This window comes from Arachis hypogaea, chromosome 10 (assembly GCF_003086295.3).
Source record: "Arachis hypogaea cultivar Tifrunner chromosome 10, arahy.Tifrunner.gnm2.J5K5, whole genome shotgun sequence".
In the NCBI taxonomy this organism is placed as follows: domain Eukaryota; kingdom Viridiplantae; phylum Streptophyta; class Magnoliopsida; order Fabales; family Fabaceae; genus Arachis; species Arachis hypogaea.
In genome coordinates this window covers 1,199,427-1,224,387 of record NC_092045.1, presented here as the reverse complement: position 1 = coordinate 1,224,387, position 24,961 = coordinate 1,199,427, and the positions used below count along the sequence as shown (strand labels likewise).

The following is a 24,961-nucleotide window of genomic DNA, read 5'->3' as shown; positions in this document are numbered from 1 at the left end:
TATTCATGATAAGCTAAGATGCTAACTATATCTCTAGGAAAAATATCCCAAAAATAAAAATCAGATTCTAGTTATAAACTTTTTTGCATAATCTGCACATTTGTTACTTTCTCTATAAATATATACAAAAAATAACTCCCAATTTTTAGATCTCTACTTATGAATGTTTCTTATTAAAGTATTTAGATGATTGCTCCGATCAAAAAGATTGTTCAGAAGAGAAATACTGAAATAATAGTATTAAAAGTCACGTATTATAATTCTTTTCAGGCTCATGGTCCATCCTATCTATCTTTTTTTTTTTATTTGCACCCTACAATGTTTTGACAAATATTTTGCATGTCACGAAATTGGGCCCAAAGCCCAGTACTGCATAACATTGAATAATGATTTTTGTATTTCATTGGCCCAAACAATTTAAACAAAAAAAGAGGGTTCATCAACCATTCAACCGTTAACCCATCAATCTCGGTGCTGAAAATTGGAAAGAGTTTCAGCTACCGAGCTACCCCACTTGCCGCTTGCTTCATTGCCACACTTCCACACCCAACTCCTCCTTCTTCTTTCGTTGCTTTCTTCACTGTAAATGGCACTTCAATGACTACCTCCCTCTGCAATAGAACATCCACCACCTCAAAGTTTCAATTTTTAAATTCGTTCTGTCGTGGGCACCCCAATGGCCCCTTCCATGCCATCTCCGCCACCAAGCTACGCTCTTTCCATCAGGGACGACCAATTGGATCCCAAAGAAGAGAGCAAGTGCGCTTTCCTTGTGGTAGCTCTCTGCCCTTGTCTCGTTTGCTTCATTATCCTCTTAATTGCACTCTCTATCATTCTCGTTCTCAAATTCCACTTCTTTTGCCACACCCCTCTTCACTTCTTGCTCCACAAAAAGAACTGCTGAATTCCCATCTTAATTTCTTATTAAAGTTTCCGTTTATCAATAATTCTATCGGTTTTGCTACTCTTGGTAATGGTGATGCTGTTTTTGGGGTTGAATCTGGCATTGATAATGATGAAGATGATGATGATGATGGTAGGGATTTTAATGCTGAGTCATGTGCTGATCCAGATGAGGTTGATAGAGTATGCAAGGTGATTGATGAATTGTTTGCATTGGATAGGAACATGGAGGCTGTTCTTGATGAATGTGGGGTTAAGTTGTCACATGATTTGGTTATGGATGTGCTACAGCGGTTCAAGCATGCAAGGAAGCCGGCATTTCGGTTCTTTTGTTGGGCCGGGGGAAGGCCTGGATTCGCCCATGATTCCAGAACTTATAACTCCATGATGCATATTCTTGGGAAGACCAGACAATTTGAGACGATGGTGGCAATGCTTGAGGAAATGGGGGAGAAGGGCCTTTTGACAATGGAGACTTTCTCCATTGCTATCAAATCCTTTGCTGCCTCAAAGGAGAGGAGAAAAGCTGTTGGGGTCTTTGATCTGATGAAGAAGTACAAGTTTAAAGTGGATGCTGATACTATTAATTTGTTGCTTGATAGCCTTGGCAGGGCAAAGCTTGGTAAAGAAGCTCAAGCAGTTTTTGAAAAACTAAAGGGTAGATTTATGCATGATTTGCAAACTTACACCGTACTTCTTAATGGTTGGTGCAGGTTAAAGAACTTGCTGGAGGCAGGGAGGGTGTGGAATGAGATGATTGATAAGGGATTTAAGCCAGATATTGTTGCACATAATATTATGCTTGAAGGGTTGCTAAGGTGTAAGAAGAAATCTGATGCCATCAAGTTATTTGAAATCATGAAGGCCAAAGGTCCATCTCCCAATGTTAGGAGCTATACAATTATGATTCAGGAATTCTGCAAGCAAAAAATGATGGGAGATGCTGAAGAGTATTTTGATGAAATGATAGATCGTGGGTGTCAACCGGACACTGCGCTTTACACGTGTTTGATCACTGGATTTGGGAGGCAGAGGAAAATGGATTTGATATCTGATCTACTGAAGACAATGAAGGAGAGAGGTTGTCCACCGGATGGGAAAACCTACAATGCTTTGATAAAAGTGATGACAAGCCAGCATATGCCGGATGATGCAATGCGAATATACAAGAAGATGACTCAAAGTGGCATCAAGCCTACCATTCACACTTACAACATGATAATGAAGTCTTATTTTGTGACAAAGAACTATGAAATGGGACATGCTGTATGGAATGAGATGCATCATATGGGGTGTTGTCCTGATGATAATTCCTACACTGTATTCATCGGAGGCCTTATAAGACAGGGCAGGTCAGGCGAGGCATGTAGATATATAGAGGAAATGATAGGGAAGGGGATGAAAGCTCCTCAACTTGATTATAACAAGTTTGCTGCTGATTTTTCTAAAGCTGGGAATCTTAGCGTACTTGAGGAGTTAGCTGAAAAGTTGAAAATTGCCGGTAAATTTGAGGTCTCCGATGTTATTGCCAGTTGGGCTGAGATGATGAGGAAAAGTGCCAAGAGAAGAGAGCCTACATATTCAGGTGGGCGGTTCATATAAACACTCAGCATGTCAAACGTGGGTGGAACCTGTTGGTACTAGAATGTTTTAACTAAATTTTATTGACTACCAGTCATCTAGTTTGGCTTCTAGTTTATGTCTTCTGGTTTTGTATTTTGTATTTCACTATTTGTATATTGATATTAATGTTGTTTGAAAATTATAAGCTAATATTGTATGATGTCATGTACCACTTTGAATGAAAAACAGTTATTCATATATTAATAGATTGTTCATTAAAAGAAAAAGACCAATTGAACATGGGTGATTTAGGAATTTTTAGTAGCTGTGGAGTGTAGCATGAGCGTGTAAAATATTTACATTCCTTCATGTCACTCCATTCAAATAAAATATCAATAAAGACGGAAGAAAATTTAGAGATGTTAAAAAAGGGATGTATTGGATGTATACAATGAAAATGAAAGGTATGTTTTCCATTATTGGTAATTTTCTTGATAAGACGATAATATTGGACAAAACTTATAGTGATAATCTGAAACAGTTTGTATACTGTCTTTGAGTATTAATCAAATGCTTTACATAATAATTGTCATTGTCCATATTCTTTGGTTACATAGAAACTACTGACCCATAAGCATTTAACTTCTGCTATAAGATTGACAATCCTCTTTGCCCAATATAGTTCTGCCAATCAGCTTGTATTCTTGTAATGATTCATGCTAAGTATTGTTTTACCACAATGTTTTACATGGTATAACAATAAAATCATTTCTGCTTCTTTAGTCTTCTTCACATAGCATGGTAACATATTACTTTTACCTTAGAACACAGGCTGTTAAATTAAATATCTATCACTGTAATGTAACTGTAAGTCCTTCACCTTAGCAAGCAAAAAAGTAAACAAAGCTGAAAGCTATGTAGCCTGAAGTCCTTTTAAGTTATCCTTATTTCAAACAGTACAATATTCAGGCCTGCCATTGGTTCTATTCCTACAGAAATTGCCCCATGACCATGACCTAGTCTTTTTGTCTATATTTCCAAGTTTGTGAAGTGTGGAACTCGGCAAATTTCAGAAGTAGAGGAGTTCAACAAAATAGAGAAGTAGGAAGTGAATGAAATAGGAAGGGAAGCTGCATTAACCAAAAATATTGAACAAAATTTTCAAAGTTATAATCTGAAATATGTGAGACAGAAAATACTTGAAGTTGAACCATGAAGTTTATTTTATTCATTATCATCTGACATTGGAAGCAACAGTGTGAGCCCATAACTTGAGGCTATCTTTAATGTCATTTTCATTGTTCAAAGCAGGAACCTTCCAATTCTTCAAAGGGTTCTCTTTCTTTTTCTTATGTACCTTCCATGCTTCTGAAAGGTAAGGTCTTGGAACTGCAGCCTTATCACAATTCTCCTCCTCCTCATCATCATCATCATCATCATCATCTTCCTCATCTTCCTCATTCCTGACACTCTTCTTCCCTAACCTTTGCAAACCAGGAAGGATTGAAGCCAAGCTTGAATCTTTGTCTTCCTCTGAGAAAACAAAGCCAAGATCCATAAACCCTTTAAGCTCCTCAAATTCAAGGTCTGATAAACTCTTGCTTCCCCTTCTCTTCTTCTTCCTTCCTCTGCTTGTGTTGTTGTTGTTCTTCTTCTTATTAGGAAACCCTTCAAGTTGCACTTGCACCTGTGCTTTCCTTTCACCTTGTTCAGTGTCCATGATATCTTTTCCTGAAAGAATGGTTTGAAGCTTTGATGGCAACATGTCAAGCTCTGGGGAACTAGAATCATCATGCATGGAGCATGTCATGTTGCCCAATTGGTCGCTCATAGACCTTGTATGAATGGTTTGGCTGCGCAAAAGCATCGGTTCTTCTGATTCTGATATTCCTTCTTTGGTTTGATGATTTGTGTTTTTATGAGAACTTGATGAACAAGGTTCTTGTTCCTTCATGTCTTGAATCCCAAACCAGCAAGAATCAAAGAGCTTCAACACTGTCTCTGCTTCCATTAACACAAAGAAATGCTTTGGAAAAATAAGCTTAAAGTGGTTTTGGAACTGTATTAGCAGAAGTAGATTTGTCAAAGCATGGTAGATAATACAAGATATATTATATTATTCTTTATGACTATATTGCCCTTCTTGCACCTTGAAATTACAAGAATAGTTCAAACAAATTATCATTATATAGGGTGTACTGTTTCTGTTCTCCAAGAAAATACAAAAGTTGAGGCAAAACCAAAGGGAGTGTCTGTGTCTACTAATAAACACAGATCTATGAACTGAAAAATATAAAAGAATTATAGGAACCTGATTGATTACCAATGCTTAAATAACTTAAGCATACATACAATTCATCACCTATGTATAGGTTGGAGAATAGTTTGTATCAAAGCACTATTGGAAATCCATTTTGTGTTCTCTTAGATGTTGACATTATATGGTCACATCTCTTTCTGGTTGGTTTGGTGTTTTCATCAAAGTTTTCATGTGGGAACCAGTTGCCAGAGCAACTATTGCTTCCTTACTTGCTTCCAAACTACACTAAATAAATTAAAAGCATCTGTGTTTACTGTGGTCGGCAATAGCTGCAACTTCTGATTATACTTTATTGCAGTGCTGCACATTTTTGCTAGATTAACAGGTATAAAACTTTCTTAATGAAAGCTACATTTTCAAGGCTGAGTTTCACTTTTTCTTTTGCAAGTATATGAGAGTTATATTGTTGTTTCTAATCTCAATGTGTAGTTATTTGATCCTCCTCAACCAAAATTTACTAATCTTTTAATCACTGGACCAACCTAAATTGGTTAACTTGACCTTTATTTATACTTGATTATTGGTTCTAATTAAATCCTAAAGACCCATGTAAAAATAGAACAATATTGATTTTATTTTCAGCCCAAACTGATAAGTAATCTTTTTATTATTTAAACCATTAGTGAGACCTTTCAAGAAAAAAAAAAACTATTAGTAAAACCATTATATATATATAAAATAGCTAATATGATTATACTTTTATATATATCCCACAAAACACGTTAAGAAAATAAAATTTTCTAACAATAATAACTGATCAGCATAAATCAAATTAGTTGGAGTTTAATGAATTATAGAATGAGACACTCTACTATACAGATTGAAGTGGTATAGAGAAAGAATATAAATTTTTTTTATAATTATTTTTTATTATTTTATTGTTATTTAAAATGTGAGTTCTATCTTTATTAATTTCTTTTTTATTCTATTAAAAAAAATATCTGTAAACTTATATCTTTACTATATAATTTACCGTATAGAATAAATGAAGAGGTTTAAAGAGTTGGCCAACTGAATTTGGTCCTCCCTCGGCATCGCAAACCACAATTTCGGATTGCCTTAATTGCGTAATAACACATTGATGTTAGAGAGAAAAAAAAAAATGGAAACATCATTGCCGTTGAATTAAGCTATAGGTGATTAATAATGATTATTTGTGAATGAATAATGAAAGCACAACTTTCATATAACGCAATATAATTACATCATTCAAACAATTAAGAGCAACACACTTTTTTTAGTTGTCATAAAATCATTTATTTCAAAAATTTAAGCTAATAGAAGGAGATAACGTGAATGTTTATATCATTAAGCTCCTCTGAAGCAAGAGCTTCTTCTCTGTTTACCTGATTTTTGGTATCTTATTTGTCTTATATTATTTTTCTACTTTTAGGATTTATCAAAAATCTGACACTGTATTATGAGACTTCATTTCAAAAGCTTAAATCGATAAAAAAAAATAATATGAATAATTATATCTCTAATACTAAAAATAAAATGTTCTGTTAAATTAGCTAATTTGCAGGGACTGGCAGCTTCAATCATTCTGCACGTGCATCTCAAATACGTTTGTTTCATTCTTTTTGTTTTGAACTCACACAAATGCTTTTTCACCTTTGTTCTTATGTGCAGATCGATCATTTGCTTATGTATGCTCAACATTGACATTGATTGTTTAGCATGAGACTTACATAACTAACTCAAAATGCTCAGCTTTCCTATTTTGGTGTAGTTATTAATGTAGTTATCAAAATGAGTTATTTGCATAACATTTTTGTTTGTCTTACGTATGAAGCTTTGGAAGCTGCACAATATGGAAGGAGCTGAGGTAGAGTGGGACCTAGCTAGCGGAAACAAGTGGTTGAGAGCAACTGCACATGGTTCACGTTGTGACATTGTGACCTTTATTATGATAAGTCGTAACATTATAGTTTTGTAGCATTGCATCAATGATTCATTGTAATAGTATGAATTGCAGGGCAAATAATAATCTCACTTGTCCTCATCAATCATCATATGATGATGATTCTAGTTTTATGGACATGCAATATAATGCATACAAATTCTCATATATTTTTAACTTCTCACTCTAACCTTCATAAATTCTAATTGAGTCTTCATATATTTTTTATTTTTTAACCTAATCTTCACATATTTCAACACAAATACATCTCTATCACATATTAGGTATGAACTTCTATCTATTTATATTATTTTTTTTGTGCGTTGTTTTTGTATTTTTTCAGTAAATCTATGATATTTGTTTGTTTTTTATTTATTCTTTGAAATGTGAAGAGGTTGACTTAGTTTATGAAAAACAATCATAAATTTTTTCTTGCATGAACATTAGTCAAAATTATAATAACGTGTATATACATATATAAATATAGATATATAATCATAAGAGTAATTTATTTGAAATATGTGTCCCATTTTTTGGTGAGTCGATATATAAAATAATTTTTTATTTTAAAATTATTTTATTTTAAAATATTATATAAAATTTGAAAGAATTTGTAAAAGAAATTATTTTTCGTTATAAACATATTTATTATAATTTTTTTAAATTTTAAAAATTATTTTACCAAATATAATTGTAGTGTTTGTACTTATTAAAAATTATTTTTAATTTAATTTTACCAAACCTAAATTTTACAAACCAAGTCTAAATGGAAGCCTATCATCCAAAAAACTATGAGAGGGGGAGAATGGATTATAGCACCTATTTGAAATACATATATATGTGATTCATGTTGGTTTCTTTTATTAACTATTTATTTAATATAAGAGAAAATTATACTTTTTTTTTGAGAAATTTTAAATGACACTCTTTATTTCATTTATTTATAAAATGTATATTTTTTTTTGTTATAATTTGTAAAAAATTCTCTCTTTAATTCATTTTAAATTTATTGTGTTAACTAATGTTAATTTTATTCATTTAAAAAAAATAAATTAATTTTTATAAAAATACTCTTTTATAAATTATATTTTTTATTAATTAAATTATATTTTATTAAAATATTTTTCAAAAAATTTAATAATTAAATTATTTTTTTTCGAGATATCCTTCAATAATCTTACCATGCAGTTCCTTTAGGTTGTACTGTTGATTCCTGGGAGATATCCAAACCAGAATTGCCTCACCAGTATACCTACAAATAAAACAAATCTATTTAAAATATAAAAGTTAAGCAGTTCAGTACACGAGGCACAGAACAGTATTCCCCCCAATTTAGCATCATCGGTGGTGACGACACGTTGCAGCAAAGAACAGTGTTCCCTCAAAATCAAATTGTTCTCTTCCCTTTGATTTTTGGTGATTGAAAATTAAAAAGCAACAAAAGAAAAGAAACTTAATTTTTTTCTTCATCTCACCACCCCCGCCACCCCCACATCCTCTGATCCTCCTCTTCCTTCTCATTTTTCTCTTCATGTCACCAACTGGAAATTGTGTTTCAAGTCACCAAGATCGGCTGGGCAGTCCCGTTCATCAGAATAGAGCTGGAAGTTGCAAATGTGGCAGCAAGGAAAAGCCTTGTGTCGAAGGAGAAAGAACTGAGTGAACCCAGATAAAGAAGAAGTTTTAGCAGCAGAGACTATAGCACAAGCAACCAGTAGGGTCGAGATTGTAGCTGAAGATTTGAAGTTTATCTTAAAAGTCAGACTAAATGGGAAAGGAGATTTCGGAAGTACAGAGAAGTAGGGAGACCCAGAGATGGAGGAAGCACGATGGGGAACAACGTGCCACCGCAGCAATAAACAGAGATTGGAGAAGTGTTGGAATCTGCTACACGTCATGCGCTTGAAAGCTGGAAAAGATCCTTGCATACTTCTTCTTCCTGCAAATGCATACTGTTTCTACTGTTAGTTATTTATTCCAAAGTGGGATTAACACTATTTGGCTTCAGGTTTCAATACTTTGTGTTCTTTTCTTTTGCTGACTTTTTCAAGTATTCATTTTTTTTTTTTTGCAGTTTAGGGTTTCAGACATATTCAAACGAGTTGCAACTTAAAGTGTTGTCGGTAATGGTTCTATAATTCACGGGTAAGCATAGGATTCTTGCATAACTCAAGCGCCTCGATCATGACATCAAATTCCTTCGGGTTCTTTCTTTCTTTCTTATAATTTTGATTTACTTACTAATAAAGTGGACTCTAATTTTGTTGCAAGCAAACTTCTTTGCAAATTCTGAATTGTCTGTTATCCGTCAAAGTTTCTTGCCAAGCTTATTGCTATCCATTTTTCTTTTAAATTCGTTTCCTGTGTTTTCTTAAACTATGCAGGAAAAATTGAAAGAGCTTGAGAAAGCAGATAATGTGTATCATTTTATTAATATCTCTGCCTCTTTTTTTTTTTTTTTTTGTTCTTGACCATTTTCCTTATCTTCCCTTAGGAGGAACAAGGTATAGAACATCTCTTCAAACACTTGCAGGATTTTTCAGGCAATACGTCACAGCAGTTTGAGATTGTGTGCATTCTTTTTTTATTTCCTATCATACCTATTATTCATTTGTTTGTTTCAAGTCATTCATGTTTGATAAAGATATGTTTCCAATGAAAATTGTGAATCAAATAGGTATCTATTTAGAATCACCCCTATAGTGTTTTGACAAACACCAATTCAATTTCTAATTAGTTTGGCTGAGCTAATTACTACTTCACATACTTGAATTTCATATGCTTTTTATTGCTCTGTAATACATTCCATTATCAGATATAAAAAGTTCTCATCGTTTCATCAAGTTATCTATTTATTTAAATTCTATTATTTTGGTGACTTTGTTTTAACTGATATTGTGCATGCTCTGTTTTCAGGTCCTTTATTTATTTAATTAATTTTGTTCATTGCAAGAGATCGTTAACTCTTCAAACCTCTATATTTAGGAGGATAGGTGGGAACATGGTAACTAACTTCATCCATTCTAATAAATCTCTTTCATCAAATCTATAATTGTCCTTTATTTATATATTTGGTTATTTATTTGTGTTTTGGCTTCTAAAGATTCAAGTTGGAGGATAATCTATGTACAAAGTTGGCAGTAAATTGAGTGAAAGTGAGCGTCTATTGCAGCCTCTGGGTTTTCAAAGTTATTTGAAACTTTTGGTTTGAGATTAATTTTGGTTTTAGTTGACTTCTACTTTTTATTTCTCAAATGGCACTAAAATTTGGGATAAGATTAGCAAAGGCAAAACATATCTTGATTTGGCAATAAATTTGGACACTATAACTATAGCCTTTCTTATGAGTGGCAAATTCATTATATATTCCTTTAATATCTTGATTGTAAATATCCTTCATTACACATTTCTATATTGACGAGGTAGAGGATACTAGCAGAGATAGAGACAATTGACAAAAAAAAAAAGGTCAATAAAGTTTGTTATCATGTCTGTGTATTACAATTTTCTTTAAGATAGGTATCTTTTTAAAATGGAATTTTATCCAAAATGATTGTATATTCAAAAATATTAGAAAATACTAATTTTTTTTATCTTACAATAAAATACATAACAAAAAATGAGCGAAAATAGAGAATAAAAATGCCAGATAAAAAGAGATAATACTGATAATTTTTTATCAAGGATCTAATTCATTTAAATTAAGAAAAAACAACAGTAAATATGGAAGAAGAATTTGTAACTGATGATGTTATTGCAACAATTGATGAACTCAAAGAACTTGAAATCCCACGATGTGGTTACTATTTTATTTCATTGTTTATTTTTCATTAGTTGAAGTTAAGATGATGGCATTGATTGTTTTTAACCTTTTCTTCCTACTAGGTGCATCTTTGATTGGTTCATTTGTCAAATAAAAAATTCTTGCTGCATTTTCTGTTCCTACTGGGAAGAATTCATGCAATATTTTGAAATACAAGAGTCTGATCTTGAAGTAATTTCAAGACCTTTGCTATTTTTTAGATTTCATTTGATATATACATTTTCTATTTAAGATGCATAATCTATTGAATTTGCATTTATGCATCATTAGGTAAGTACTTTAATTATTCTGTCTCTTTGATAGTGTGATTGCTTGAATTGGTGGCATGTTTTTTGACTATGATACCCAGATATTTATTTCATTTCATTTTGGATTTCATATACACGATTAAAAAAATCATTATTCCTTCTTTAAATTCGTGTTTATTATGCCACATCTGCCCTTAATGATGCTTTCTGTTTCTGATTGTGTGCATCAAAGTTACTGATTTCATCTGATTTCTTATTTATAGTAGTTCATTTGTGAAATTCTAAGGTGTGTTGACCGAAGATATGAGAGATATATCAAGGCATTTTTTCCCCTTCAATCATACTCCAAGTGTAATTAATAACCAAAATTTCTATTTTACAATTCATTCTATTTTAAGCAAGAACTGAGTTGTCACAATATCAAAACAAGAAAATTTTGATGCAGCTTTGTCTTTGGTGCATCTATTCTTTTATAATATTTGTTTTATACATAAAAGAGAATTGTAATCTTACTTTAAATTACTTACATATATCATCTGTCTAGACTGATAATAAGGTAAATGAGGTGATATAGAGTTTAAAATAGTTAAATTATGTTATTCACCTAAGGTCCCGTACCCATCTAAATTGAACATTGCTAATTGCCATTGTAACTGATGCAATTTTCAATTCTCATGGCCGCATTCAAGTTTTTTTTTTTTTTACATTTTTGAACTTAAAAATCAGTTTGTTTATTTATTTTTGTTTTGATTGGTGTCGAATGACTAATATGTGATTAATGACCCGGCTTTGTCAGGATGAGGCTTAATTGGTCACGAACCTCATCTCGCACAACACGTTTGATGAAAATGTTCCCTACACGTTCATTGTGTTATGATTTTGAGATACGGGCTCTGAAAACATTGTTTAAGTGACTAAAGCAAATTATAAATTCCATAAAAAAATATTCTTTTGTTGGTTTCATGGTTTAGTTGCTAGATGCAGAGGATGATCCTTAGTTGATAAATCCAATGGCTTCTTAAGGTATGCGCTTTTTTTATCTAGAGAACATTGGAGGCTAAAAAACAGGTAGATTAAAGTCCACATGATGCTTCCAACGAGCTTTAGGTAAATATTACAAGTTTGTTCTTTCTTTTTGTTTCTTCTTCTTACATTTAGTTTTTGTATTTTTAGGAATACACTCTGAAGCTCTATTCTTGATTATAGAGAAGTTTTCCGCAGCAATTAGTGCGTCCATCATTAGTGTAATTAGAATGGAGACATCATTTGGAAGATATGGTATTCGGGATGTTTTTTGTTTAGTTTGTGTATAATTTTATATTTCATGAATTAATGTTGGCCATGGATTCCTTACTCCCACTTTGATGTGGAAATACCATTAACCTATCTAAAATTATTTACAAATTGAACCCCGTTTTCTTATTTTTTAAAAAAATTAATAATTAAAATTTTGCCCCTCTAGTTTTGCTTTTCACACTTTTTCCCTTTTCTTGTAACCATAGTTTCAGAGATGAGAGATATCTCTGCTAGGGTTTTTTCAATAATGCTCATGTTTTCTCCCATCTCTGCAGCTACCACTGTCGCTATTGCTGCCTTCACTCAGCACTGCCACCACCATTTCTACTGCCGCCACACCACACTTTTCGGTCCTCTGCGTTGTTGCGTTTCGTCTCTGCCCCTGCGAACTACTCAGGTTTCATTTTACTTTATTTGTTTTAATGCTTTTTCTATGGCAATTCTTGTGAATTTGGAGGTTTTTCTGCTGTCTTCGCACCACAGTTCTTATTTTATTTTATCCCTCTGCCCTGCTTTTTTGCTTTTTCGAAAAGAAATTGCGGTAAGTCACTAAAGCAATTTTAATTATGTGAGACATGAGTCCGAGAGATACATCATGCAGATTTGGTCTTTCTTTATCAATTAGAAGTTAAATCTTGTTGTTTATAGGATTGTTAGACTTGATTGATTAATTTTTATTTTGTAATGTGTTTGCATAAGCTTGTTCAGCTTCATACGGATACTTTCTCACTTGCTTCTATTTTTATTGGGTTAGAGCAAATTCTCTGCCGTCTACAAACGAGTTCTCAGAGATGGTTCTTCTGTGGTCATCAGAAGTATTAATGTGACATGCTGCATACCTGAGGAAATTGAATTCTTGAAGGGATTGAGCCTGCTAACCTCACTGAGACATGAAAACATTATAAAGATGAGAGGTTTTTGTTACTCAAGTAGTAGAGGTGAATGTTACCTTGTCTATGATTTTGTAACCGGTGAATGTCTATGATTTTGTTATCTTGATATGGAAGATGGAAGTGAAAATGTGCTCGAGTCTTCTAATAGGGTTTCCATCATCAAGGGCAATGCAAAAGGGTAGTTCTTTTTCGACACCCAATATTTTCTAAGAAACTCATTGTAGATCAGAAAATTTGCCTCTTTCTTACAACAAGGTATTTTTCAACTATTTAGTATTTAGCATCGGTTACATGAATTAAGATGACTATTATGAACCTATAGTAAAGATTAAGCTATAATCATTATGCAGAATGAACGTAAGTATCTATCTGGTTGATATTGAGTATTTGCTAATCCTTTTTAACCAGGTCTTGGATATCTGCACAGTAATGAAGCAAGCAAACCTACAATGGTGTTCACCAAAATATTTTAGTTGAAAAAGTTCTTCTTGATAATCAGTTTAACCCATTGATCATGGATGCTGGGTTCCCCAAGCTTCTAGCAGACGACATTGTTTACTCGGCACCGAAAGTTGGTGCTGCCATGGGATACCTAGCTCCTGAATACATTACCACTGGACGCATCACCGAGAAGAGCGACGTTTATGCATTCGGTGTCATTGTTCTTTAAGTCCTGTCTGGAAAGACAACAGTAGGGGGTTCAATCAGAATGGCAGTTGAGTTTTTGAGATTTGATGATTTTGTGGACACAAATCTAAAGGAAAAATATTCGAAACTAGAAGCAGCAATTCTTTCAAAGATTGCAGTGATGTGCATTCATGAGCTTTCTGAGCAAAGGCCAAACATGGTAGAGGTGATTCAGGAACTAAGCATGTATTCTTCTCATTCTTCATGATCTAGAACTTTCAGTGGGTATCATAAATTCCTAACACATTTGATTCATTCATGACCATGGTTTTCTTTAGCATATTCACTGAATTATCCATTGCTAAATTGTTGTGAACTTCAACGGAATCATGCTGCTTCATTTCTGCACACAACTGAAATTGTTGAAGGATGTTCCTTTATTGGAAATCAAATAGCTTCCAGATAATGAATTAAATTGTTAATAATCTCGGTGGAAGCAATTTAACTGTTTCCAAAATAAGAGCATGAATATACCATAGGGGCAAGAATCTGCACTATAAGCATAGGAAGTAATCATAATGGTATAAGCCGCAAGTTTTTCGTTGACAATTTTCATCAAACGCCTTATATGCATCATCCATTCTCCCATATTTTGTATCATAGAAGATTCCTACAGAAAGTAACCGCTAATTATAATTGTTTAGTAGTTTACAATTTTAAATAGTGTAGTGGTTTACAACAGTTCAGTTTGCTGCAATTTTTTTTCGTTATGCTCTTTTGCCAAGGGAACAACCACCTCCTCTGAACCAAGGATTCTTAAAGAACTTAACTTCAGTTTTAGAGTATTCTAGGTATAAGCTTGTAGTAGTAGTAGTATAAAAAAAAAAAAAAAAGAGCTCATTATACATTTTGTCTTTATAATTGTGAAATATATATTATACATTTTGTTTTTTTATTTTAATAGAAAAGAACTCATTATAAAAAAAATGAGATAAATAATTGATGATTTTGAAGTTAAATCATAATTATGAGTAAGTTCTTTCTATGATAACAAAAAAGTGATTCATAATGACTTAATGAGAGAAATAAAAAATACATAATAAAAAAATATCTATTTTATTAAATCTAAAAAGAAGATATGAATAATTGTTCCCAATCTCACCAAAGATGTTATTAATGTATCATAAGCTACTATGCTTGTATCTCCAATTTCTCTTCTCATGCGGCTGTAATTTATTTTACTAAGCACTAACAAATGTGTTAGTGTAATTAAATCAACATATCATGTAATACAACCTATTTATACACTTAAAAATACCTATTGCCGTATGAACTTCCCAACCCTCAAAACTTACTATTTTCTCTATACCACGTTTTGCATATCTGAAAGTCATATTACTGAATTATTTTTCATTAGTTTATACACTAATTTATCCTTCCTCTACATAACTTACTATTTTCTCTATACCACGTTTTGCATATCTGAAAGTCATATTACTGAATTATTTTTCATTAGTTTATACACTAATTTATCCTTCCTCTACATGTTACAATTTTATATTACTAATTTCCTTTAATTTGTCAGTTATATGAAAAAAATAATATAAATTATTAGTGACCTATATATTATTGTAATCAATTATTGCTGGTATAATAGATACAATATAACTTAATCCAAAGAATGAGCAATAAAAAGCTCAAACATATCCTAAATTTATAAGATATAATTGATCTATCTTAAGTTATATAATACAATATAACTTAATACAAATAATCATATAAAATTACAAAGTACAATATCAATCATAAAATAAAGTCACACAATTATTACACCAAGATATTACTCCAACTTTTCAAAACTAATTGCACCCTTCCCTGCTACTTCAATGCCTAGAGCATTTCGACCACTTTCAATTTTAGGCAACCAACATAGTAAAAGTCATTCTGTGCCAGTCAGCTACAAATTCATAAAGCAATTATGAATAAACTTATTTTTCTAGACCGTTTTACTTGAAATACTCTAGAGCTTTATATTTAGAATACAATTATCTATTGTTGGTTCAATAATAACTCTTGCTTTCATCTTGCACTTATAAAGATACAAAACTTCTTTCCTGCAAACAAAATAACAAACAAAGGGGATAAGATGAATGCTAATGCGGTGAAGTAATATTTAGTTCATTTACCAGATAAATGGATTCAAAATGAGAAAGCACTAATGGATAAATAAAATTTGTTATATAATTCAGATTGTGAGACTATCCTTATTACACCAGTGAATCACTTTTTTTGCTTCCATACTTCAAAACCAGAAAATCCTAAAAATCACAGCATGTCACAAATTAAGCACAAAAAGAAAATAATGATGGAATAAATCAGAGGTTACCTGTAAATGCCAAGGCAATGATCACTCTATGAAATCTTCTAATGCTTCAAACCGAATTTGACAAAAGATAGTGGTACCAAAGAAGTCAAAAATGCATTCAATAACATTTGGTCTCCCTCACAATCTGTTCAGCATATATAAACAGAAGAAAAATGTCACTTAAACAATATATAAAACACAAGCTCATAATTCTGTTTTTCAAAACAATCTAGAGGTGATTGTTTACAATGACAAAAACATGGGGTAATTGAACACCAACTCCAAACAAAGACACAAAAAGCTGCTACTGTTAGTTTCTTAATGGTTTAAGTTGTTATATGTTAAAATATTTGGGGAGGTTGGGGAACCTGAGCAGTCTGTGGTGGGACAAATAAAATTAGGCTGTTGAGATTGCTGGTGTGGTATAAGAACACCATATCCTCTTCCATATCTAGGATCAAATTGCTGTTGATAGTTTTCAAAATATTGAACACCAGAAATTCCATGCGGTGCTTGAGCATATATTGACTCCTAAAGAATAAAAAGAGTAGCAATTTTCAAGTAAGTCAAGAATCTACTTTGAACAAAATATAAAATGTCAAACAACATAGTTAATTAAAGTCACTACCTGATAGTAAGTTCTATTATAACTAGAGTTATCAACACCATAAAAGGATCCACTGTGTCATTGAGAATTATCAAAAGCAGTAATTTTGATGTCTTTCTCTGTAGCAATGATTGGGAGAAAGATAAGAACACTGAGGTGTGTAGAAAATTTCAAATATTGCAACAAAAATGAAAATGCTAGATGATTGAAGAACAAAAGGAGAATTAAGGAAATTTTGGTAAGTTTTTTATCAGAAACTTTGTAAACCGTTGCACTTCACAATTAGCATGACTATAATTAAACCAAAAAGTTAATGTTCAGAAATTTAAACTATATACGTCACAACTTTATGCTAATAGATTTAATATTGTGACTCCTAGTGCTTCTTAAGTATCAAGATTATCAATTCTACCAAGATAAGGAAGATATTAAGAGAAGGGAAGACTTAGAAAGTGGTGAGAGAGGCATAAATCAATGCATGGTCTCACCCATAGCAAGGGAATCATTCAGGTATCTATTTCACTCTACACTGTATTTTATGTATAAAATTTAAGATTGATGACCGACGAACACAAATATGGATTATTGTTGTGCACATTCTAGATATATGGATACATCTAATCTAACCATGTTACATGTCATCAAATTTACAGCTTTCTTTTGGTTGTGGTACGTATTCTATGTGAAAAGCTATAGCCAAAGGTAGTGCAAACTACCATGATTCTCACAAATGCAATATATGATCACCGACATATAAGGACAGGAAACTTTTAATTGAAAACTGGTTTACTATACAATTCTTTTGAAATCAAAACAACATTCAAGTAAAACTATTAAACTCATAAATAAATTTATTGCCAATCAAAATTACACATTTGCACACTTCTCAAAAAGCATACTCTGCCAAATAACTTTATAAAGATTATTGTTGGATCCTGCTAGAGCAAGAACTTTCAAATTCACTTAAATAACAAACAGTGAATTAGGAATGCAGAGGATAAACAGTGCCTATTCTCCTTGCTCACAACTGATGAAGCCTGTTTTCTTCCTTACTAAAACTGAATACTGAATACAACTCTGCTGCATTAGGATGACAGGAAGTACATTTGATAGTATATAACTAAAAGTAGATGCTATGAAAAAAATCCAAAATTAATTAAGATAGTTCCTTGCTAGAAGAGAATAAGATTTTCAATTCTCATGGACATGTTCCATCAATTAATTCTTTATGCAAACACATTACAAAATAAAAATTAATCAATCAAGTCTAACAATCATATAGGCAACAAGATTTAACTTCTAATTGATAAAGAAAGACCAATTCTGCATGATGTATCTCTCGGACTCATGTCTCACATAATTAAAATTGCTTCAGTGACTTACCGCAATTTCTTTTTGAAAAAGCAAAAAAGCAGGGCAGAGGGATAAAATAAAATAAGAACTGTGGTGCGAAGACAACAGAAAAACCTCCAAATTCACAAGAATTGCCATAGAAAAAGCATTAAAACAAATAAAGTAAAATGAAACCTGAGTAGTTTGCAGGGGCAGAGACAAAACGCAACAACGCAGAGGACCGGAAAGTGTGGTGTGGCGGCAGTAGAAGTGGTGGTGGCAGTGCTGAGTGAAGACAGCAATAGCGACAGTGGTAGCTGTAGAGATGGGAGAAGAACATGAGCATTATTGAAAAAACCCTAACAGAGACATCTCTCATCTCTAAAACTATGGTTACAAGAAAAGGAAAAAAGTGTGAAAAGCAAAACTAGAGAGGCAAAATTTTAATTATTAGTTTTTAAAAAAAAAAAAAAAACGGGGTTCAATTTATAAATAATTTTAGATAGGTTAATGGTACTCCCACATAAAAGTGGGAGTAAGGAATTCATGGCCATGTTCTTTTGTTTCCAACTTACCAAGTGATTACAAGAAAGAGGGGCGATGTTAAACAACAATGTTGAAAGAATGGAGTTAATTTTGAGTTTAATAAAATGTTTGAGAGAATTAAATTAATTATGGAGAGAATTCTTTGATTAGGAACTAAAAGAATATAATTGAAATAGAACACGTAGAGTGTGTTTGAAATAATTATGTTGTCCTTTAACTATTACCACTAACTCTTTAGTGAGGATAATTTTGGTAATATCATAGCTCATGAGAATATAATTGAAAATTAGACCACTTTTTGTGTGATTTGATTTAAACCGAATCATGAAAATTAAATTCTTACTAGAAATCAAATTTGCATTACTTTTTACTACTTAAGTATAAAAATGAATTCTAACACTAAATGAATTGAAATTACAATGATATTATTCGTATTATCACAGCATCTACAAACAACACTAGAATAATATAATATTGATATGATACTCAATTTGATCCTTGAATTTATATGCGATTCTCAATTTAGTCTCTAAAGTTTTAATTGTCTCTATTTAGTCTCCAAACTTTGTGAACATAACTCATATTAGTCCTTAAAATAATTTTCAACGTATAAACGTTAGGATGCCACACTAAACTTTGTAAAATGATGTCGTTTTGGTTTTGTTACTCAAATAACCCAAAAACAACATCCTAAATGATGTTTATTAAAATTTTACCTAACAAAATAAGTAATACAATGCCGTTTTTGAGCTATTTAAATGTCAAAACCAAACCTACATCATTTTACAAGTCTTAACGTGACATGTCAGAGACCAAATTGAGTATTATCTCTATAATATTCTTCATGTCTTTCTTTTTTTTTTAATTGAAATGATTACAAGTTATTTTAAATTTTATAAATACTTTAAAAATAATAAAGATGATCGTTTTTTTTTTACACTAAATAAAATAACCAACAATTCTTTATACTCACGTCATTTTAATTATGTGTTGCCTGCGCATCGCGCGGGTATCATTTTAATTCCGGAAGCGGCTATTGATGAAGATGAATCTGATGCAGAGGACAGGTGGTATAAAGATGAAGAGGTGCTAGAGAAGACGGATAAACCCTTCGATCCATGCCCAGTCATACCAGTGTCGAGAGAAGAGTTTGACCGAGTGGTGTAAGCCCTGGCATGCGGCTTTGATCGTCAAAGTATTAGGAAAAAGAGTGCACTTGGGATTCATGGAACAACGACTGAATCGTGATTGTTAACATAGAGTAAATCCCGGAAAGAAGTACGATTTTTTTTATAATTTTGTAACATAGAGTAAATAATGCAAGAATAATATATATATATATATGCATTTAAAATATATTGATAAATAAAATATAATCGTTTTAAAGAATTTATTTAATATGTTATAATTTTATTATCATGAGAAAAATAAATAAATTTTAAAATAATTTACTTTTATATATGTACTATATATAATATATAAAGATTTTTTTAACATTTAATTAGATGTTAATGTTATTAAAATTAAAAATAAAAAAAGACAGTAGACTTAACCCAACAAAAACAAATATATAGACTTTCCTTTTAATTGAAGTTCACACTTTCTTTCTACCGTGTGCTACAAGAAAGTTCTTGGAACCTGAACCAACATGAGGTAACTATTGTGATGGTATTATGCTCTGTGATCTCACTATTTCTAACCTTATATTTCTATCTTTTGTTTTTTTGAGCTCAAAAGAATCCACTACTTCAAGGTTTCAATTGGCATTGGCCATATCTAGTATGGTAAAGAATGCCTTCAATAAATCTAGCATTCCGTTCAAGAAAGATAATAGGTTTCCAGCAGTATTGATTCAATTACTTTCTTTACTATATCTAATTGTCATTTAACATAATTTTCGTTTTATTTGTAGGTTTAAAGAACCTTTTTTCAATCCCAATGCTGAGGGGATTTTGGTTTGGATGCCTCCCAAGAATCCCACAAAACAGTTCAACCCACAAATTTACCATGGAACAATTAGAGGGTCATCACTGCACCATCCTCAATTTCCTTTATTCGTTAGAGCAAGAAATTCCAAAGAAAATACTTATACAGAAACACCAATAGTTACTTCAAATTCCAAAAATTCTGGTCAGGAGGGTGATAATGAAGCCAAAAAACACATCTGTGAGGAGGATGATACTCATACAGAAACACTAATAGTCACTTTAGATTCCAAGGATTCTGGTCAGAAGGGTGATAATGAAGCCAAGAAAGTTCTGTGTGAGGCATTGAAACCACCAAATAAAAATGTTATTTTGTCCAATTCTAATATCCAAATTTTCTGTACTACAAATTATTTTAAATAAAACACCTTTTAAATTTAACTTTAGTTTACACATATTTAATTTAATTCTACAAAATATAGTCATTTTTAATATTTATTATATACTATCATTAATTTATCACCCGTGCATCGGGTCTCATCTTAGTTAATATTTAATCTTACAAGTTAAATCTGACACGTTTGGATAAACAACTTAAATAAGCTCTTTTGGAAAAAGTAGAAGGACTTATATTAATAGCAACTCATAATAAATAAGTTATTTTATATTTGAATTTTTAGTTATAGAAGTACTTATTTTAAAGTTACAACATTTGGATAAATAACTCAAGAAATGCAATTTTTTTTACACAAGAGATGAAGAGAATGAATATTAAAATTCTAATTCACAATAATGTTGATGGCAATGCCTAAGAAATGATTGTGTAGTTAGTATTTTATGTTTTATTAAGTATGATATAATAGGTGAAAATAAAAAACAAATGTAAAATGTGTGTCAATGTATATTTTGTTGCTATATTTTTATTTTTTTTATTCCTATAAGAACTCCTACCTCTTTTATTGGGGTTAAGAACTTGTTATAACTAACTATAAAAATAATGACAAGTTATATAAAAATAAAATCACATGTGAAAAAAATAAAATTAAAACTGAGATTTTATACCGCACACAATGTTAAATACGAATTTAATAATAAAAATAGAGTAATAAAATGATATACAGTGATTGGAACATAGTCATGGTGGTAGAAGATCATTACTTCCAATACGTGAAAATAATAGAAAATAAAGATAAAAAAACCAGTATTTCCAAAAACAGAAAATATTAAAAGTTATGTATTTTTACTTCTTTAAAAAATTGTAAATTAACTTTTCAAAAAATAAAATTTTTTTTTAAAATAACGCCAAACATAAATATCATAACTTTTCATAATTCAAAAATATAAAAAAAATAACTTCTACTCTTTCCCAAAAATTAGCCGTTGGAGATACTCACTTTTTCAAGCATAAGACTCGGGCATAAATGGGAGCCTATCATCCAAAACACTGAGAGGGGGAGAATGGACCATAACACCCTATCATCCAAAAAACTATGAGAGGGGGAGAATTGACCATGACACCTGTTTGGAATACATGTATATGTGATTTCTTTTATTAACTATTTATTTAATGAAAAATGCTATTTATACAATAAAATTCGGTCTTTATTTAGTTTAAATTTAATATTTTATTATTTTAGTTTTTTAATTAATCATATTTTTTATTTTTAAGAAATTACTTTTATTTTTAATATTTATCACCGTAAAATTTGTAACCACTTGTAATATATTGATTTTTTTGCAAACCAAATCATAAAAACTTGTAATAACTTTTCATGTACTAATTTTAAAAACATTCAAAATTCATGTCAAAAACACATCTAAAATTAAATAAATAACATAAATACATTTAAAATTATGTATTAATACATCTAAATTATTGTCATTGTAGTTTTAGATTACATATTAAACACAGACAAAATTAAACTCAAATTCACATCCAAAATTATAAGAATGTATTGTAAATATTTTATCAACACATCCAAAACTCAAGTAAAAAAACTTATATATATATATATATATATATATATATATATATATATATATATATATATATATATATATATAAATAAGAATATAATGAACAACACTCAACCAAAATTTTAGAATTTTGCAAGTAGAATTACTGTAGACAGAGAAAGAGTGCAATGTGGAGGAAGAGACAGGGAGAGGCATGGAGGAGGAGGCAGTTGTGTGTGGTGTGAGCAAGGTTCAGAAAATCGGACCGGTTATTAAACCACTCTAGTCACTGGTTCACTGGTTTACTGGTCAAATCGGTTCAACCAGTGGTTCAACCGGAAAAACCGTTTTAGAATAGAATAATAAATAAATTATAAATACACATCCTAAAATATAATTATAGTCTGATATAAATCTTAAAATATCTTCAAAATTTAAAACACTACATAAAACATTGTTATTAGCAGATACTTTTTGATTAATATTATCTTCCATAACTGAAATTAATAAAACATATATGAAATTAAAAAGTAAAAACAGCCAAGTCAGAAATTGAACAGTTCACAGAAAGTCAGAAATTGATATTTACAAAAGGAAGCAATACAAGATAGCATATTAGAATATAATATTGATATTTACACCAACAAAGTAGCTGATACTGCAAATGATGTTACAATCTTTTAAATGAAACTCTTTTTTTTCCACAACTCCAGGTATGAAACAAATTCTTCAGACATCAATCTGTATTTAAGACGATATGCATTGTATAAACATTAAACAATACTTGCCGAATGCAACCAAAGTTCATAATGGAAGAATCATTTAATCTTAACTGGGAAAAGAGAAGGGGGGCACAAAAGATATGGAGCAACAAAGAAAAAAGAGCAACAGAAAACAGAATGTCTTTAGTTACATACCGAACCGTGTTTGTATAAAATTGACAAATAGAGAACAACAGAAAACAGAATGTCTTCAGTTACAGAGCAAGTTCACAGTTCAAATTGACCAACAAAATAGAAATTGTGCAACAAACAGGAATTGTGCTGCAAAATAGAAGATCAGCCACAGCAGTTAATTTTCAGATTATTAATTTTTTATGCTAACCAACAAACAGGAATTGAGCAGAGGAACAAAGAAGGAAGAAGATGAGCACTGAGTAGAGGAAGTTTACAGAGCTAAGTTCACAGAAATTGAACAGTTCACAGATGAAGTTCCAGAAATTGAACGGTTCACAGAGCCAATTTCACAGAGCAAGTTCACACTTCACACAGTTCACAGTTCAGATTTTTTATTTCTTATGCTCAGCAGCAAACAGAAATTGAGCCGAGGAAACAAATTGACCAAACACAAATTGACCAACAAAATAAAACATAATTCTAAGTTCAGTTCATAGAAAATTAAACATAATTCTAAGTTCAGTTCACAGAGGAAGTTCAATTTCATGCATGTTTCTACCGGGGTCGATGGAAGAACATGAGCAGAGGCGAAGAACAAAGAAGATGAGCAGAGGACGAGTCACTCACCTGGGGTCGATGGAGGGCTACCGGTGTTGACTGTTGAGGACCGCCGACCGCGCGATGAGAGGGCTACTGCGTGCTGCTGTTGAGAAGATGAAGCCGATGGAGATGGAGGGCTACTGGGCAGGAACCAGGCGAAGATGGAGATTGGAGGGTTACTGGGGCTGAGGATGGCGACACCAGGGGAAGAAACGGCGACAGGGGGGCTATTGTTCTTCCTTCTTCGCGGCTAGGGTTCTCCATGAATGAATGGGGTCGGGGGAAGAAAGGGGGAGGGTAGGGTGCTCCTCGAGCGGGTCGGGTCGGTTTCTTTTTTTTTAAATCATAAAACGGCGTCGTTTAGCGTAACCGGCCGGTTACTGGTTCGGTCCAACCGACCAATTTTTGACCGATTCTTTAGCGATTTTTTGCCGTACGGTTTTCAAGAGAGGACCGGACCGTTTGTAGCGCCGGTTTGCGGTTAAATCGGTCGAACCGGTCGGTCCGGTCCGATTTTCAGAACCTTGGGTGTGAGGGAGGAGACCAAAGACCGGAAAGAGCCGTCGGTGGAGGAGGTGCGGGGATGTGCGTGCGTGGCGAGGAGGAGCACGTCGTCGAAGGAAGACATCGTCGCAGAAGAGATGCGCAACGCGGGAGAAGACGAAAGCGATCACAGATGAGGAGGGGGAAGCGCTGTAGTTTTGGATCTTTACAGAAGAAAGATTTTACCAATGATAAAAATCTGATTTAAAATATTTAGGATCTTATTTGGGATTTGTTAGGATTTATAAGATTTAAATTTAAATTTTGAATTTAAATTTTAATTAATCTATTTTTGACTTTTGTAGATTTGTAAACAAAATAATAAATCTATTTTAATGTGTTTGTTTTAATTTTTTTAAATTAATATAATTAAAAGACTAAATAAATGACTAATTTAAAGGATAACAAATTGAATTCTTATTTAATATAAGAGAAAATTATATATTTTTTTTAGAAATTTTAAAATGTTCTCTTCTTTATTTGTAAAATGCCCAGCTCTCCTATTTTGGTGTAGTTATTAATGTAGTTATCAAAATGAGTAATTTTAATAACATATTTGTTAGCTTTGGAAGCTGCACAATATGGAAGGAGCTGAGGTAGAGTGGGACCTAGCTA

At 31.9% G+C, this 24,961-nt stretch overlaps 4 protein-coding genes across 17 annotated transcripts; 2 read left to right on the top strand and 2 right to left on the bottom strand.

Moving 5' to 3' along the window:
* Positions 1 to 451: 451 nt before the first annotated feature.
* On the top strand, positions 452 to 2,753 carry LOC112714432 (pentatricopeptide repeat-containing protein At3g62470, mitochondrial). The gene has a single exon (XM_025766021.2). It carries the CDS (start codon positions 598 to 600, stop codon positions 2,503 to 2,505), a length of 1,908 nt encoding a protein of 635 aa, XP_025621806.1. The 5' UTR covers positions 452 to 597; the 3' UTR covers positions 2,506 to 2,753.
* A 909-nt stretch (positions 2,754 to 3,662) lies between these two features.
* LOC112714430 (uncharacterized) lies at positions 3,663 to 4,900 on the bottom strand. The gene has a single exon (XM_025766020.3). The coding sequence runs from the start codon at positions 4,475 to 4,477 to the stop codon at positions 3,701 to 3,703; it is 777 nt and encodes a 258-aa protein (XP_025621805.1). The 5' UTR covers positions 4,478 to 4,900; the 3' UTR covers positions 3,663 to 3,700.
* A 3,015-nt stretch (positions 4,901 to 7,915) lies between these two features.
* LOC112714428 (PTI1-like tyrosine-protein kinase 1) lies at positions 7,916 to 14,028 on the top strand. Of its 14 annotated transcripts, none has more exons than XR_011866381.1 (8): positions 8,105 to 8,652; positions 8,764 to 9,258; positions 9,606 to 9,693; positions 11,805 to 11,867; positions 11,967 to 12,038; positions 12,332 to 12,453; positions 12,811 to 13,204; positions 13,358 to 14,028. XR_011866381.1 is itself a non-coding variant. In XM_072204376.1 (8 exons), exons 5-8 carry the CDS (start codon positions 12,014 to 12,016, stop codon positions 13,420 to 13,422), a joined length of 396 nt encoding a protein of 131 aa, XP_072060477.1. In that variant the 5' UTR covers positions 8,105 to 8,652; positions 8,764 to 8,834; positions 9,606 to 9,693; positions 11,805 to 11,867; positions 11,934 to 12,013; the 3' UTR covers positions 13,423 to 14,028. The 14 variants fall into 14 exon arrangements, 5 of the variants coding, with proteins under 5 accessions (XP_072060476.1, XP_072060474.1, XP_072060477.1 ...); XR_011866380.1 differs by having other exon boundaries at positions 11,934 to 12,038; XM_072204376.1 differs by having other exon boundaries at positions 8,764 to 8,834; positions 11,934 to 12,038; positions 12,811 to 12,994.
* A 1,217-nt stretch (positions 14,029 to 15,245) lies between these two features.
* Positions 15,246 to 24,431, bottom strand: LOC112718419 (uncharacterized). Its single transcript, XM_025770182.2, has 7 exons — positions 24,327 to 24,431; positions 23,831 to 24,053; positions 18,076 to 18,197; positions 16,570 to 16,667; positions 16,310 to 16,472; positions 15,963 to 16,086; positions 15,246 to 15,690 (listed from the first exon to the last, which is right to left on the bottom strand). Exons 1-6 carry the CDS (start codon positions 24,429 to 24,431, stop codon positions 16,060 to 16,062), a joined length of 738 nt encoding a protein of 245 aa, XP_025625967.1. The 3' UTR covers positions 15,246 to 15,690; positions 15,963 to 16,059.
* Positions 24,432 to 24,961: the final 530 nt, after the last annotated feature.

What these genes read in the sequence shown, in the direction of transcription:
- LOC112714430 (XM_025766020.3), bottom strand. Translation starts at nt 4,477, where the DNA reads ATGGAAGCAGAGACAGTGTTGAAGCTCTTTGATTCTTGCTGGTTTGGG.
- LOC112714432 (XM_025766021.2), top strand. Translation starts at nt 598, where the DNA reads ATGACTACCTCCCTCTGCAATAGAACATCCACCACCTCAAAGTTTCAA.
- LOC112714428 (XM_072204375.1), top strand. Translation starts at nt 12,014, where the DNA reads ATGGAGACATCATTTGGAAGATATG. An exon ending in GACATCATTTGGAAGATATG is followed by an intron (nt 12,039 to 12,331) that starts GTATTCGGGATG and finishes CCATCTCTGCAG; the next exon opens with CTACCACTGTCGCTATTGCT. An exon ending in TTGTTACTCAAGTAGTAGAG is followed by an intron (nt 12,995 to 13,357) that starts GTGAATGTTACC and finishes CTTTTTAACCAG; the next exon opens with GTCTTGGATATCTGCACAGT.
- LOC112718419 (XM_025770182.2), bottom strand. Translation starts at nt 24,431, where the DNA reads ATGTCTTCCTTCGACGACGTGCTCCTCCTCGCCACGCACGCACATCCC. An exon ending in TGCCCCTGCAAACTACTCAG is followed by an intron (nt 16,668 to 18,075) that starts GTTTCATTTTAC and finishes TCATTGCTACAG; the next exon opens with AGAAAGACATCAAAATTACT. An exon ending in TCCCACCACAGACTGCTCAG is followed by an intron (nt 16,087 to 16,309) that starts GTTCCCCAACCT and finishes TATGCTGAACAG; the next exon opens with ATTGTGAGGGAGACCAAATG.